Raw genomic sequence first — 16,791 nt, 5'->3', positions numbered from 1 at the left:
CTCAAGGTTTGTTTTTTTTTAATGTATCTTATGTGTGTTTTATCTGTAAAACTAAGATGTTCAAGACTTTTAAAACAGAATTGCTTCTTAGTTTAAAAAACCCAGCTATTTTTATAGTACTTCGAAACCAAAATTTACTTGAAAAAACAAGCATTTTTTAATATGTATTAATTTAACGTGAGCTCATCCTTACTAATATAATGTTCACTTTCTTTCTAACCTTCCAAAAACCTGTTTTTAGAGACTCATGTAAAATCTGTTAAGGGTAAACTCTACTCAATTCACCTATTAATCCGATAGCATAATTAACCAGGAAGGAAATCCCCAACTGGCATCCTTAGTGTCCTCTCCTTGTCGGCTATTCCCCAGGGTTCACCTAGCACACAATGCTGGGCCCACAGCAATCCAGGCCATAATTGATTATCTGAAAGAAACAGATGTTTTCAAAAGTAAGTGAAACCATATTTTTACCCCGCATTTAGGGATCAGCCAGATGTCACTGGAGGGCCTGATTGTACAGGTTTCCAACTGGATTGCATGACAACTTTCTTCAGTGTAGTGAATAAACAATGGATTCTTGCATATCACTCGCCAAATGTGACCATTTGTGTAGTAACATTCTATGTCTGTTCTACGGTATTTTAAGGAGTTATTTCCAAGTCATAATCAGAACGCTGTGTTAAGGAGTACATCCTGTGAAGGATGTGCTAAGGTGGTTCTCACTTAACATTAAGACAGTCAACGGGACTGAATGACACGTCAACCCTCAACATCTTCGGGAAGCTTTAACGTCCAGGAAGATGAAAGGCATCTCTCCTTCTCACTTGCTAACTGCTCAGGGAATTGGGGAGGCCAAATGAAAATGTTCCCTTCAAGTGAAATGTTGTTTAAAACCAATCGTGAGTTGTTACATTATTTTTTTTTTCAGTTAAAAAATTGAATATCATTCCAAACTGCAAATTATTGCTTGTATCTTATGATAAAATCTTTATGGATTTCTAGCCAAAGCCATCAAAGACCTTCTAAAGGGTGTGTTTCACACTATAGATCCCCCATAGAATATTAACCTTACCATGGGCTTTTTGGTGTAATATCTTAAGACAGTAGTTGTGTAAAACTATTACTTCTGTATTTGTCTTTAGGATTGGGAGTTATGGACAGTTCAAGATTTAGTATTTCTACAACCCCAGGACCTGGGCCCCACTGCAATCTACGGCCAGTGTGACAAATTCCCCCAAGTCCCACATATGTGTGTTCTGTCAATTCTGCGGGCCAACCAGCCCTTACCAGACACATACCCAACGGGACAGGGAAGAAATTGGGGCAGGGCAATGACTAAGAGGAGGAATAGTTCTTTCTAATGATGCATTGCTTAAGTATGTTTTAAAATTAGAACTTAAACACTAAGATCTTTTGAGTTCTGGTAAGAAAAACGGACATACACAGCTAATCTTAACAACCGAATGCCTGCTAATTCGATTGCCTAGACTTCCACTCATTAGCCAAGCAGTGTTCCAAATTAAGACATCCGGTCTCCTTCAATTTTCCACTTAAGCCAGAACATGGGAGAATGGATTTGACCAATCAACTTAGGATAAAACCATGCATGGAAAGTGACTTGCATTGTATATGGGTTAATAGCTGCGTGTCTTATGAAAAACCTACCTCGCCACTTGAAGTTCTTTGTATTCACAATTATCTAGGGAATTACCTTAACAGTCTTTATCTACACTGTAGAAATGGGCCATATTTTTAAATGTGTATTTAGTGTCTCCTTAAATGATGAGAACATGAACATTTCCATTTGGGTGACCCTAAAGCATTCTAATAACTTCATAACCTGAACGAAACTGATATTAAAATGAAGATGCCACGCACTATACAAACTTCAAAATCTGTTATGCAATCATAATACAAAAACCACACAGGGAATTCTCAGTTCATATAATTTATTGCAGTTAGCACACAGTTTAAAAATTCACCAACACACCAATAGTACAAAACTAAACAGCATTATAAGTTATTCCCCCTCAGGAAATAAAACATACTATGATTGTCAAAGCTAGATGTCAGTCTAAGATTTAGAACAAAGGAAGAATGTGAAACTAAGAAAAAGAAAAAGCAATCACTCACAATGACCACAAAAAAAAAAATCCAAAAAAAGTCCGTTCTCTCACAGACATTGATTGTCTTCTCTAAATTAATAAAGATTATTTTAACATAAACTGTATTAAAAAAATAACAACAACAACAAAAAAAACAACAACCTAGAAACTCTTCAAGTAACTAAAGATAATGCTCCAAGGCCATTTTCACAGCTTTTTTTGTTTGTTTGTTTGCTTTAAATGCCATTACAGCCAAATTAACATACATTTGACCAAATATTTCCAAAACAGTCCAGCAACACACAATGGAGTTTTCCATTCAGTATCTTAAGCACAAAAATAGGCTATGTTTACAGTAGTTAAGGCGATCAAATTTTAAACAAAAGCAATTAAAAAAGAAAAAGGGAAAAGAACAAACATTTTCCATGCTACTCCCATAGACCTTATTTGTAAGTGCAAGACAGGAAAACAAACACTGTGCAAAATGCTTCTCCCTTGCGTGCTGGTCATTAAAACCACACGTTGGGCTGCAGCCTGTGCTGCCGATACACATAGTCTACTAACCCCCTTCCCCACGTCAATCAAGGCAGTTCAGTCCTTTCAGCCTGGGGCTTTTTCAGTCCATAGAATCTTTTCATGAGTTAGGGGGTAGGGGGAAGGAAAGGAAATAGGGAGAAAAAGAAAAGGGAAGCAAAAAAGGAGAGAGAGAGAGAGAATGACCTATGACCTATTGTCAATTTGTGCAGTAGTTATTCTAAAAACGCTCAGCTGGGTACATGTGTACACCTAAACTCTGAGCTGGCATGGGTTCTGTGCAATTACAAGTGTGTTATAAATGCACACTGCACATGCAAATCTTTAAGCCGTTTGTAAACATTTATATGTTCCTTGTAATGTAGCGAAGTTATCAATTTGCAGCTTAAGTTTTTATTCAGCTTAACAGTTTCAACTTAAAGACAGTGGGAAAAGTCAATTTAAATTATATAAAATAAAAATAAAAACAGTGCATTTACGTTCTTCGTAACACCAGTTTTTTTCCCAAATGGTGCTATTTTTTTTCTAAGGAAATTAAATAATTTTAAACTCACTCGTTAAAGTTATACAATGCAAACAAAGACAAAAAATATATTGAAACTCATGCATTTCTGTAGCGTTAATATTTACTTTTCAAGACTCAACTAAGAGCATCAACACAACCTGTCAAGTTCTTTGACACCCCCCCAGCCCGTGTAATCAATTACAGTATACAAGAACAGTAATTCACATTTTAAACACACAGTTCAACACTGCTGAAGCTGCAATATCCTTTTTCATCTCAAGCAAACCTTCACAGAGACAGTCCCAGTGACCCAGTGTACTGTCAGAATTTCTCTCACTGGGAACTGTCAGAAAACCAGAAGTTGCCACAGAAAGTTTTAAGTCAACTGCTTGTTTAAAAATAGATAATCCAGCATTTCAGAAATTTTCCATTTGGGTCTAAAAGCATTCAGGTTTCCAACAGCCAGAAAATATTCATGCAATTTGAGACATATAAAGAGGCTAATAAAACTGGAGGGAATTTCTACTTTGAAAACCAAACAAAACAAAACAATGTGGGGCACAGGAAAAGCGCTCAAGACAATGCAGTGTTTACAAAATTAAGCCATATGAAAGCATTTTGTGACAGAACCATTTGTTGATAAGGATTTATTGGCTAACTTGGCCTACCCCTCAAAGGAAAGACACCTCTCTACTTCTGACTTGCTCTAAAGTTTCTTTTATCAGAATGCTAAATTAGTGAGATTCTCATGCTATTATTCTAAAGTGCAAAAACAAGTTAAGATCCCAACTTTTCAGTTCCAGGAAACAAGACTGCTTTTAGACCGTACCACAACTATATAGAGATCTATGTATATATATGTATATGTATATATATATATATTATTTATATATATATATAAAATTATTTCCAAAGTTCTTGAGAGCTATCTTCTAAGGTCCAGTCTCTGACAGTGGGCAAGCTCAGCGCTTCGCTTTTGACCGACAAGGAGTTCACCAACTCACAGTGGAACTTGCGGATGTGTCTGTACAGGTCTCCCGACTGCGTGAACCTGCGCTCACACCACTTGCAGGCGTGGGGCTTCTCTCGAGTGTGCACCACGGCGTGGCGGCTCAGGTTGTGCGAGTACTGGAAACTCTTGCCGCACTGGGTGCACGTGTAGGGCTTCTCCCCCGAGTGAGTCCTCTCGTGGCGCTTGAGGGTGTACATGCAGGAGAAAGTCTTCCCACACAGGGAGCACGTGGGCACATTGACATCGGCGGCAGGCTTGCTGCGGATGCCATCCTGCTCGCGGAAGTGCGTGCTCAGGTGGATCTGCAGGATGTGGGGGCTGGGGAAGACTTTGTTGCACAAGGGGCACATGAAGATCTGGCCTGCGGGGCTCAGGATATTGGAGACATAGGGAAGCAGACTGCTCTCCATGCCCCCTTCCACCTGGACCCGCTCGCTCTCTGGGGTCATCATCTCATCGTCGCTGGCTTTGTCCTCCCGATCCAGCTCCCTCAAGACCGAGTCCTCCCTCAGAGGAGCCAGGTGGGCCGGCTCATACTGTACCCTGTTGTTAGTGCTCACACTCTCTTTCACAGTGCTATGTTCCATGTCATAGTCATTAGTGCCAACATCACTCTCATCACAGGACGCCTCTTTCTCCACCTTCACCTGCACCAGGTTGCTTCTCAGCACGTCCTGTGAAGAGAAATAAGAGCTGTTCAGATTTTCAACTCCTGAAAGGCTGGACTTGACAGACAGGTCCAGCACACAGTCAACATCTGCCGAATCCCTCACGGAGGTGACAGACCTCTGGGACAAAGACTCTGTTGAGCTGCAGGGGCTGGCTACTGTTTTTCCAGCTGCTGTGGCGTGTGGCTCGGCCTCTCCGCCAGCCTGGGGGATGCCTGCTGAGTCTGAGGGCAATCGCATCCACATGTTCCCAGGCTCAGCTGCCAAGTCCCTTTTGCTGGGCAGAATGTTCAATTTCTCATCTTCGCCTTCATCTTCATCACTGGGCAGGTCACCTGCCATGTGGCTGCTGCCGTCCGAGAGGCTCTCGACTTTGTCCGAACAACTTGAAGCGTCTTCTTCTTTTTTGGTGCTGTCTGCTTCTGTGGTGGCTTTCTCTTTCAGCTTCTTTTTGCAGACTTTGACAATGTCATACATGTGGAGATAACTGGCAGCTGCTAGCACGTCCTCAATGGGCAAGTCTTTGAACTGGAGTTTCCCTTCATACATGAATTCAAGCAGGAGAGCGAAAGCGGGGGCTGTCACAATGTCGCTGTTCAGATGAACAATGTCTCTTTTGTCCAGCTGGTCCTTGTAAAAGAGGTGGAAATACATGCTGCACGAAGCCAGCACAGCTCGGTGCGCCCGGAACTGGGCATCTCCCACCAGAACAGTGCAGTCACAAAGAAAGCCCTGGTGTCTCTGCTCGCTCAGACACTGCAGCAAATGTCTGCTGTGGTCTGGAAACTCCATGCTGTCTTCATAACCTGGGGAAAGAGGAGGTTCTCATTAGAGCCTGGTTAGGAGTTTAGCCTCTATTCCCCACTTTAAAACAAATCCGCCTTAGTGGAGAGTTCCATGTCTATGAATTTTAAATCAGGCTCACACCCCACAGGACTCCCAAGTCACACATGCGACCTAAATGCACTTGCCAAGGACTCCCTCACCCTTCTCCGAACTCCTGGTCAAGTTTTTAAAGACTTCCTTTAGCTACAGCTTATTGCTGAGGACAAGAATCCAAACCTCTTCCAGAAGAAATTTAACCAACTACTCAGCAGATGACGTTCCACAAAACCTACAAGACAGCTTTAACTTCAAGAACTCACAATAACAAAGCAAAGTTCCACACAAATTCTGAAGGAGTCAAGGAAACTTGCCTAACCATTCTTCTGATTTGATCACTTCTCATACCTGACTACTTAGAGAGCAAACTGAACAGACACATTTGGCCGAATTGAGGAGAAAAAAATGAAATTGCATAATTAGTCCAGAAATCAGCAAACAACTTACTTTTAAAGTCAGAGTGTTACAACAACAAAAGCCCTGTGTGTAAGAACAGATGTTGGTGCCGTAAGATTTGCAGGTAGTGCACACGCCGGAGATCAGACAGAACTGCACCCCGACAGATGGAAAAGATCATCTTTACTATGAACAAATCCAAACATTTTAAAATGAATGGGGGGGGCTGTTTCTTTGTAGAACAATATTATTAGCACCCAGAGAGGCTGTTAACTCTGAATATTCTCATCTAAACTTTGATCTGCTACAGGGCAAAACAAACTCCATATTAAAATGAATCAAACTTTTACCACTATAAAATGAGGTGCAAAAACTTTATAGGTTCAATATTTAGTATTTTTAAAAAGCCTTTCTAGAAAAACAAAACACTTTTTTTCCCTGGCTCTGCCTTCCCTCACCAACAGAAAATACTTTGTTTCAATAATAACTTGATAGATCTTGTTTTCCCAGCAGTTCTGTTCTTTCAATTATGCATCTTTGCCTTGTTTTCCGGCAAGGGAGGAGGTGAGGGAGGGAAGGCAAAGAATGGGTCAACATTCAACTGCAGTGGCTACAGATAAAGAGAGCCCACTTCCCCAACCTGGGAGCAGAAGCAGGGCTCCCAGCCATCCACCCCAGCAAGTGCATCTGAGGATGGTGGCTATGGAGTTAACATTCAGAGCCAGCTTCCATCCTCGTCCACACGCTGCTGAGACAGTCAAACTTTCATCCTAAACTCAGATACCTCCTGAAAGACACACCGACAGAATAAACCAAGATTTACAATACAATCACTTTAAGTGCCCCACAGCTAACATCAATCCTAATCCTGGAGAGGGCTAAAAATAAAGATTGGAGGGCAGCTCACAAGGTAGCCGTGATCAAATTAGGAGGCTGAGAGGACAGGGAGGGCCGAAGAAGGAAGCTTATAAACATCTGATCCAGCTGACTGTGGCCATATGGCAGCTGCTGCCCAGATAAAGAGATTAAGAATAGAGGGTGCGATTACAGCTGTCTGGCCAATTCAGGCAGCTCGAATCTACAAGTTCTAAATTAGTCGCTAACACTGAAACTCCTGCAAATAATTATTGTTATGCTGAAATAAAAGATCTCTTAAATATATATTTGAAAGAGAAATGAGGAAACTGGTCAAACTATTCTCCTAGGGACAAAAGTTGTCTTTCTTTTCCCCCCCACTTCTTAAAAAAAACAAAAAACAAAAAACCCAACAACAAAAACCCTCCGGTTTCAAAAGCACTACAGCTGTATGCTGCTTTCAGTAATGCTTGCCGAATGTTTTGAGGAATAAAGTTTCACAGTGGAATTAATTACACAACAACCTAGCTTCTTAACCAGAATAATCTTCTCATATAAGTTTGAAAGCTGGATTCCAGACAGTTGACTGTTTCTGCCCCCCTCAAGCAAAAGGAATCTAAACAGCACCGAACAACAAAAGGCATCTTAATCCAAAGTGATCTCAAAAAGCCATATTCCAAAGCCTTTCTTACCATCTGAAAACTTGAAATATTTCTGTGTATTAAAGTTATTTACTTCCTCAAAGGAAAAAGAAAATAAAAATTTAAACCAAGCAAGCCCAAGACTTTCAACTCCAGTAAGACCATCACTTCATGCTCAATTTCACATATTATTCATAAAGTGGATTAGAAAAGTAATGTGATTTTTTAAAAAAAAAAAATTAAATAAAACACCCAAACAGAAAGATGCTCCATCTAATCTCTTGCTACTCCTACCTTTAGGACACATAAACTTGATTAAGTCCTTCCCTCGGAGTCTTGCTGGCTCCAGGTCTGTTACATCGGTGGAAAAAAAGCAGACTAAGAGAGACAGATGCAGAGTGGAGATGATGTTGGAGAGGAATGAGATACCTTCCCCACCACAGATCCGCACACACTAACTCCCTGTCTGTGTGTTAGAATAAAAGGCTGAGGGATGGCAGGCTGTCAGCTGCTCTGACATCATGTTCAGATGGAAATGCTACCTCCAGCTGCGCTCCTTTAATGCCATATGCTACTCCTCTACACTCCTGCCACCAGCTCTTTCTTAGGAGAACTTTTCTCTTCTGTTAGTATAAACAAAATACTTCAAAGTCTTCCTTTCCCCCCCAAACTTTCTAACAGAAGAAATTGAAAAACTCAGCATATGGAGTCCTACTGTATTTATGGAATCGCAACACTTCTGCCTCAAGTTGGTGGACTGGCTTACATATGACAGCACACTCGAGCTCAGTGCTATTCAGGAAACCCACATTCACTTTTATTCAACTCCAACGTCTAGTTTCAAAGGCAGCTTAGGGATATTTTTAAACCAACCCATTTGACATCTCCAGTCCCATTTCAACATTATTACAGCATGTTTTTCCCCCTGCGGAGATAATGGTAGACATCTCCAAAATGTTGGCAGACTTATTAAAAACTATTACTTCAGCGTGGCTCACCTTATTATTTCACTCTTACTTAGCAACTTATCTGCAACTACCTCCCAGGAAAATAATTCACACTGCCACCGTGAATGCAAATTTCCATTCTCAGCATCAACAAACTGAAACTGCACTTTCTGAAATCCTGGAAAGTATTTCAGCTCAATAAGGCAAATTAATAAACCAACACAACCCGCTACAGTCACTTAGAGTGACCACATCTCATCTTTCTGCTCAGAAAAGGCGTCACTTTGTTTTGCCCTTGGTCTCTATCACTTTGGGGAAGGGGCTGTAATCACCAGGAGAGGTGGGAAGCCAAGTGTAGACTTTGGGAACTTTCTTGGCTAGAGTTTGTGGGTCTTTTCTAATGGCTGATGAAATGTTAATGTAACCGGGGCTGGGCCGCCCGGTTCCCTGCAAGGTGCTGCGACATCTATGAATGTCAGGACACATCTCCACAGTCTTGGGAGGGTGAAGAGGAGAGAAAAAGAAATCGGGGCCGGAGGCGCACACGTCCCAACCCGGGCGACAACCACTTAGGCTCGCCTTAGAAAAACCGAGGCAGGGAGCTAGAGAACAAAACCCCAACTCTGTCCTGCCCTCGCTCACGACTCACAAACCTAACTTTCTCTAACTTCGCCGTGAATGACATAATTCTCAACTCGTTCTGGAGGCACCCTGTGCAGATACATTACTTCCCTGCCACACACACACCCTTTTCTCCGCAGATGCCCTCGCCCCATTCCAATATATCCGACATTAATCACCCCGTTTACCCAGTGGGGTGGTGGTGGGGGTGACTGACAGTTTAATGAGCCCCAAGCACCGCAATGGCCCGGAGACATCCACTCCACAGACCAACCCGTCCAAGTCTCGCTACCGCGGACCCACGGAGGTTCTGTGAGGTTTGGGGTTTTGTTTCTCGGAGGTGGGGGCAGGGTGCCCCGGGGTGTGTGTGAGGTTTGAGGCTGGGGGGGGGGGGATGCAAATCTTCGCGCAGTTCGCCGTGCATAAAGCACTCGGGGAAAGAGGAAGGGTGAAACCACCGGGAAGGAGGTGCAGGGCAGAGAGCCGGTGCAGCAGGAAAACACCTTCCACAACGGCCGAGAAAACAGACCCGGGTCGCGGCAACAACAAAAGAAAAGTCGCAAGAAGCGGCGCGGCGACCGCTCCCCCGCTGCCGCCGCGCGCCAGCCCCCGGGGCCTCCCGGCAACCGCAACCCGGGCGCCGCGCCCTCCCCCTCCCCCGGCCCTGCAGCTGCACCGGCCCCGGAGCCGCGGCCGTCCCGGGCGCTGCAGCTGCGGCGGCCCGGACCCCTCCCCCGCCCGCCCGCCCGCCCGCCCTCCGCACCGGGAGGCGCCGCCGCAGCTGCACCGAGTCCGCCCCGCGCCGCAGCTGCACCGGCCGGGGAGCGCGGCCAGGCGAGGCGAGGCGAGCCCGCACCGCCCGCCCTCCGCCGCACTAACTAACTCCGCCCGGCGGGAGCCCCGCGGCCGGCAGCGGGGCAGGGCGGGCGCGGGGACTCACACGGAGCGGCCCGAGTCGCCGCGTCCCCGCCGCGTCCTCCTCCTCCTCCTCCTCCTCTGCCGCCGCCGCTGGACTTGTGGGCGTCCTCCGCCGGCCCCCGCCCGCCCGCCCGCCGGCCCCGGCCCGGGCCCCGCGCGCCCCCGCCGCCCCCCGCCCGCGCTGGCAGCCTGAGGCGCGCGGCCGAGCCACAGGGCCCCACTCTTTCAACGGCTCCCCATGGCAGCAGCCCAGCGGCGGCCGCAGCCTGCCAGACGCACGGGCGGGAGCGGGCGGGCGGGCGGGCGAGCGCGGCGCCGGGCCGGGGGGCGGGGCGGGCGGGGCGCGGGCGGGGGGCGGACGACGCACACGCACGCACGCGGCGGCGCGGCCCAGATGTGGCCCCGCCCGGCCGGGCCGCCCCGCGCCGGCCGCTCTGCGATTGAGCGAAAGCGGCGGGCCCCGGTCCCTGGCCCGCCCCCGGTCGCAGCGTTGCCCAGTAGGAGAGCGGTGTTTCGAGGGGGGCGGAGGAGCGGCGGGACTGACGGGGCAGCTCGACCAATGGCAGTGGCGGGCCGGAGCTGCCGCCTGCGCGCGCCAATCGCAGGCGGCGACTGTTGGGTGGGCGTGGCCTCTTCGGGGAGGGGCGGGGCCCGCGGGCCCCGCCGCGGCGGCGGCGGCGGTGGCAGCAGCGGCGCCCCTCTGGGTGACTTGGCCGTGAGAAAGTGAAAGGAGCCCGCAGGCGGCGGCGACAGCTGCGCGGGGAGGGGCCTGTTTCCAGGCTGGAGACGAGCGCGTTCTGGGGGTGTGGAGTGAGTGAGTGAGTCCGCGTGCACCGCGACCGCCATAAGTATACTTTTACACGGGGCAGGTGTCCCGGGGAGGCCGAGCGCGCGGGGCCGCAGCTGGCCGGGGCCGGCCTGGGGCGGCTGGGTCTGGCCCTCCTGCGGTGCACGCTTGGGCCGCGTCCGCGGGGACGCGCCGCCTCCGGCCTGCCGTGTCTGCCGCCAGGTGCACGGGGGGCCGCCAGCTCGGAGCGGCTGCGAGAGGCGCCTTTTCCCAGCGTCCTCCGTGCAAGTTTGCAGCTGCGTTCCTCTTCACCATCCCCGCGTCCCGTCTGTACTCACGGTGATAAGCAAAGACACTGCCCCGAGACCAGTCTTAGAGTTTTCCAGGGAGATTGATACTCGGAGACGCTTTAGCTTGCTCCTTAGTGGTTACTTAACGAGCCACGGCTTTACTTTACGGAGGGGAGAGGCGTTATTTTGTGTGTCGCTTCCCTCCCTTCAGATAAACTTCCTCCGTCGGTACCTGTTCTTTGTGGCTAACCTGTGCCGATCGCCGCCGCAGCAAGGAGGAAGTAGAGAAAGGTTCTGCTCTCAGGACAGTGGAAGGCAAGAAAAAAGTTGAGTAATAAGTGGGGGAAAGATGATTCAAGACAATAAAACAGAAAAACTGCCTAGCGAGGCAGCCAACACACTGTCTACACGGGGTGTGTTTACTCTTTGCGAAGTGATCCCAAACTGGCAGGTCCTGTTGCTAACCAACTCGCCAGGAGACCTTGCTAGCTGAGCAAAATCTGCTTTCGCCTTCTTCCAGGTCAACCCGGTAAAGAAGTTGAAAGTAATTGTGTGGGCAAATCAGACATATTGAATTGCTAATGAAGAAACTCAAGAGTACACAAAGTCTCTAGAACTTTGATACTCTGTTAGAAACGGTAATGGCTTCTACTCTTTGCTCAGCCCTCTTAGGTTCTCACGAATGGTGTCAGGGGGGTCACAACGGTTCAGATCTGACTCAGACTTATTACTCCATGCTTCCCAGAAGAAAAGAGACCCAATCTCAGTCTGTTTCAAGTTAGATGAGTCTACAAGTGTTTTTGGATTGGTTTTTTCCAGACCGTGTCTCTATACTGTCCTGGAACTCACTGTGTAGACCAGGCAAGCCTCGAACTAAAGAGATTTGCCTGCCTCTGCCTCCCAGACGCTGGGATTAAAGGCATGCACCACCACACCCTGCTACGGGTATTCTTGATGAATGAAACACACCTAAGAAGCATAAAAAGGAATATATATGTTTCATGGAGAATTCATGAGGATAAAAGGAAAAAGACGTTTGTATTCATAAAGTAATTTCTCACCAATTTTTTAACAAGTGAATATGTAAATAACTGATAATGCTAGGATATCAGATCATAAATTTATAAGAAAACTGGGACATTCAGATTATCCACCAAAGCTTACACGCGGTTTTATGGTCCCCAGAGGGAAACCACAGCGCTGACAACAGGTTTATAGAATGGACCTGGAAGTGGAGCTGAGGGTCCCAGAGATGGTCTGCAGACGCTGGTGGGTCGAAAGTCACAAGTGTCGCTTGCTTTATTTGGGGGCTGTTTTCCTCCTAAGCCATAATTAGTATCCATTTTGAGAACTGAAAAAATATGTCCAGGAAATACAGACTAAATGGATATTTTAGGAAGCCAGTCTGTCACCCCTTATTGCTGTGACAGTCTTATCCAAGGTCCCTGGTATAATTGTATTTTCTCTCTTCCCCCCACCCCCCAGCTTCATTTAAACTATCTTACAAACTTAATGCATGAATGGTATTTTCAATTTTGGTTGAAAAATCATCAACATACAAACAAAGTATGATTGGTGTCATAGGTGCCTATACAGAAGGGCTACTGTTGGTATTCTGCATCCATTGGTTCCATGGCAGGTAAAAAGTCAAGAGTCCCAAATAACTCCTCTGAAGGATGCCCCACTCCTATGCAGTAGTCTAAACAAATTAACCATGAAGCAGAGAGACTTGACAGTTCATTGTTTTAGAGCTGATAGACTGCCCCCAGCGCCCACCTCACACGGTGAAAACAAATGGGCAAACAGTACCAACACTGATCTACCAGAGAAAACACGCAATTGCTTTCTCTCTCAAGGAGTGGCTTTGCTGCACAATTATGATTCACTCAAGCGTTTCTGGGAGTTCTGAAATTTAAAAAAAATGGTAGTAGAGATTTCTTGCTAGGGGACAAGTTTTATGTTTTTATGACGTACGTGTCAAACAATAACAATCTAACAGAATAAACGTTGACGGATCAAATAAAATTTGATTTGATGAGCAGCTCCATAAAATGAATGTCTGGTTTTTTTTTTGTTTTTTTTTTTTTTTTTGACGTGAATCACAAGTTAGAGCGTTGAAACACCATCATTGATTTTATTGCCGGTAACATAACCATGTTGAAAGGTATGAAAGTAAATTTTAAATATTGCGTTTATGAACATCAATTTCGTGTATAGGTGGAATTTTTACTAAAAAAAACAGAAGTAAACAATAAAAGATCAAGTAAGCCAAGGTGTGAGATGTATAACAACTGTTACAGGTATAGAAGTATGACTAGAATTTAACATGATTGTTTGTTTTAGGTAAGCACTTCCTGTGTTTGCTTAGGCTGCCCTTGACCATCTAGAGTCAAATAACCACACTGCATCCCAAACAGCAGCCATGCTTGGCTCTGACTTTGATCTATAGATCTGTAGAGAAAAGGCACACTAAAATAAAAAGTTTGTTCAAACTTCTGTTAAACTCACTACTTTCCATACATAGCATGAATGAGACTCTGAGCTTTCTGTTTCTTTTTGAGACAGATAGCACTCTATGTCACTAAGCTGCTTGAAATTTGTAATCCTCTCTCAGCCTCCCAGGTGCTGGAATTACAAGCAGGTGCCACAACACCCAACTGAACTTTCCCACCCCCTCCCACTTCTGTGGCTTTTAGGAAAGAGCAGGTTTATATGGTCTGAAGGGAAGAATGGGTACAGACACAGCAAACAAACTGGAATTCACACCGCAGTGATGAACAAAGAATGTTCTCTCTCTCTCTCTCTCTCTCTCTCTCTCTCTCTCTCTCTCTCTCTCTCTCTCTCGTGTGTGTGTGTGTGTGTGTGTGTGTGTGTGTGTGTGTGTGTGAATGCAAAATACACTTGGGGCCAGTGAGATGACTCAGTAGGTAAAAGCACTGGCTGCATAAGTCTGCCTGAGGACCCACATTTTTTTAAAAGCCTGATGGGTGATTGTGGTTGATATATTGCACACCCCAATAAATTTATCTGGGGGTCAGAGAACAGAACAGCCACTATATTAAACATAGGTTTCGGCAGTGGTAGCACAAGCCTTTAATCCTAGCTTTCTAGAGGCAGAAATCCATCCGGATCTCTGAGTTCAAAGCCACACTGGAGAACAGAGCCAGGCCTGGTGACACACACTTTTAATCCCAGGAAGTAATGGCAGGAAGCAGAAAGGTATGTGAGGCGTGAGGACCAGGATCTTGAGGCTTTTAGCAGCAGTTCAGCTGAGATCCATTTGGGTGAGGACTCAGAAGCTTTCAGGCTGAGAATTCACGGAAACAGGATCGGATGAGGAGTTGTTGAGGTGAGGTTAGCTGCGACTTGTTCTGTGTCTCTTTTCAGAATTCATCCCAATACCTAGCTTCCGGGTTTTTTTTTTTTTTTTTTTTTTTTTTTTTTTTTTTTATTAATAAGATCTTTTAAGATTCGTGTTACAGATGATAGGGTGAAAGGTGTCTGTAGCTCCAGAACTCTAGTGAGAGGCTAGGGAACCATCCAGCTTCAGGGCTGGCTAGCCTGGGGCAGGCTGCATAGCAGCAAAAGAGGGCAGACTACCTCAGCAATATGGAAGGTGAGCGCCTGCTTCTGAAAGTCCTTCTTTAACCTCCACATACATAGTATGGCATGCACGCACCTGCTTCAAATACATACAAAATAAGTAAAAATGTTTCTCTTTAAAGATAAGGTCTCGGGGCTGGAGAGATGGCTCGGAGGTTAAGAGCACTGACTGCTCTTCCAGAGGTCCTGAGTTCAATTCCCAGCAACCACATGGTGGCTCACAGCCATCTGTAATGAGATCTGGTTCCCTCTTCTGGCCTGCAGTCATACAGGCAGACAAAACACTGTATACATTAATAAATAAATAAGTAAATAAATCTTAAAAAAAAAAAAAAGATAAGGTCTCACTACGTAGCACTTACTAGTCTGGAACTTGCTGTGTAGACCAGGTTGGCCTTGAACTCACAGAACCGCTGCCTCTGCCTCCTACGGGCTGGGATTAAAGGCTGTAACACCATATTCAGCCAATAAAAATGCTTTAAAACACTTAAATACATATGCACACATTTATAATTCTATAGAGCACATTATGTACCAAATCATTTCCCAGGCTATAGATTGTGTGACTAGGAACCTACACATTAAATACTTGAACTATGATTGCCCAGCATTGGAGATAATTCCTTCGGATTGTCAGTCCCAAAGCCAGAAACTGTTAGAAACTCTTGAGGGAAGATGCTTGCACAAGGTGCAGGGGCAGTGGGATCACCTCTGTGCTGAGAACAGAGCGAGCTACACCGGTAATTCAAAACAGCTGAGGGATAAGGGTAAGAGAAGCAATGCTTCCTCCGGGATTGGTTTTTCCTGTGTAGCAAGTTCTCGGCTGCCTGCTGTAGAGTGGGCTCTGATAGTGTAGTAGCTGAAGGAGGCCAATAGTTCAGGCTCGCTTGGGACCAGGACTGGTTACTTCAGAGACCTTAGGAAGAAAGCAAATGTATTTCAGTAGTTTTTCAACCCACGATCCCTCTTCTCGGTTTCTTTTCTCTCTCTTTCGTAAAATATTTTATGCCTCATGGCATATGGAAGTTTAAAAATGCATACAGTGGTGCTTTAATAGTCAACCTTGTTCTTGCTTTCTGTGTGTCCATCATCTGCTTCATAAGTAACACAGGGCCACCACCACCCCCAACCCTCCCAGTTACACTGGTAATAGAACCCAGGGCTTGTGTATGCTAGGCAAGTGCTGTACCACCCATCCACATCCTTCACTCCACCCCAAGCTGGCTCCCTTCCTTGCTAAACAGAAAGCCTGCCTACCATCTCTTAATGGGAGTTCAGTCACTTACTATTTATTAAATGTCCACCTAAGCAAAATAAGCTGGTACAGGCAAGGCTACCATCCTTGAAGATCACACAGAGCCTCCTGAAACCAGATGTTGAAATGTTGAAGGTACATTAATTTGGATCACTAAAAGACGCATTCATTTCATCTGCCTGTTTCTCTTCCCTAGACTGAATTATTTGTAATAATCTTACTTACATAACTTTTCCAAATGAGTAAGTTCTAGCAAGAAAGATTTAGTATGAACTTAGAGACTAAGGGGATCAATTTTTCTAGAGTCCCACAAAGTATGTAATAAACAAGTGATTTGTTTTGTTTTGAAAAAAGAATAAAAATTCTAAAGACATAAATACTAATGTTCATGATTGTGTTTGGCCACTTCTGTTGGATTGTGTCGAAATACAGGGTACAATGAACCCAGAAGCCAGTGAGGTCTTTTCTTCACTTTAGAGGGAAGGCAGCCATGGGGGTCTGGGGGAGTAGGAGGAGTGGGGATTGGGAGGGAGTAGGGGGCATGGGACATGGGGTGAGTGTGTGTGTGTGGGGGGGGTAGACCACACCCTTGTTCTACTCCAGGTGCTGAGTAAATGACAGAAACAGTGTCTACCCATCTGCATTCCAAACAGGGTAGGAAGGCTCTCTCTGATCTGTTTTATTTCTATCCTTCATGGACTCAAACAGGCAGAAAAGAAAAAAGCTAAAGATACATTCCAAAGTTATTGATCGAGCGCCTGCAATGAGCCAG

General features: G+C 45.7%; 1 protein-coding gene across 5 annotated transcripts; it reads right to left on the bottom strand.

Annotated features, from left to right (window-relative positions):
* Nucleotides 1–1,932: 1,932 nt before the first annotated feature.
* On the bottom strand, nt 1,933–10,314 carry Zbtb18 (zinc finger and BTB domain containing 18). 5 transcript variants are annotated; one of them, XM_076548022.1, is made up of 3 exons: nt 10,107–10,314; nt 7,893–7,976; nt 1,933–5,630 (listed from the first exon to the last, which is right to left on the bottom strand). In XM_076548022.1, exons 2-3 carry the CDS (start codon nt 7,903–7,905, stop codon nt 4,048–4,050), a joined length of 1,596 nt encoding a protein of 531 aa, XP_076404137.1. In that variant the 5' UTR covers nt 7,906–7,976; nt 10,107–10,314; the 3' UTR covers nt 1,933–4,047. The 5 variants fall into 5 exon arrangements, with proteins under 5 accessions (XP_076404137.1, XP_076404138.1, XP_076404139.1 ...); XM_076548023.1 differs by lacking the exon at nt 10,107–10,314 and adding an exon at nt 9,355–9,751; XM_042258683.2 differs by lacking the exon at nt 10,107–10,314 and having other exon boundaries at nt 4,688–4,830; nt 4,943–5,630; nt 7,893–9,753.
* Between the last annotated feature and the right edge of the window lie 6,477 nt (nt 10,315–16,791).

Source organism: Peromyscus maniculatus, chromosome 11 (genome assembly GCF_049852395.1).
Source record: "Peromyscus maniculatus bairdii isolate BWxNUB_F1_BW_parent chromosome 11, HU_Pman_BW_mat_3.1, whole genome shotgun sequence".
Classification (NCBI taxonomy): domain Eukaryota; kingdom Metazoa; phylum Chordata; class Mammalia; order Rodentia; family Cricetidae; genus Peromyscus; species Peromyscus maniculatus.
This window is presented reverse-complemented; position numbering and strand designations above follow the sequence as displayed.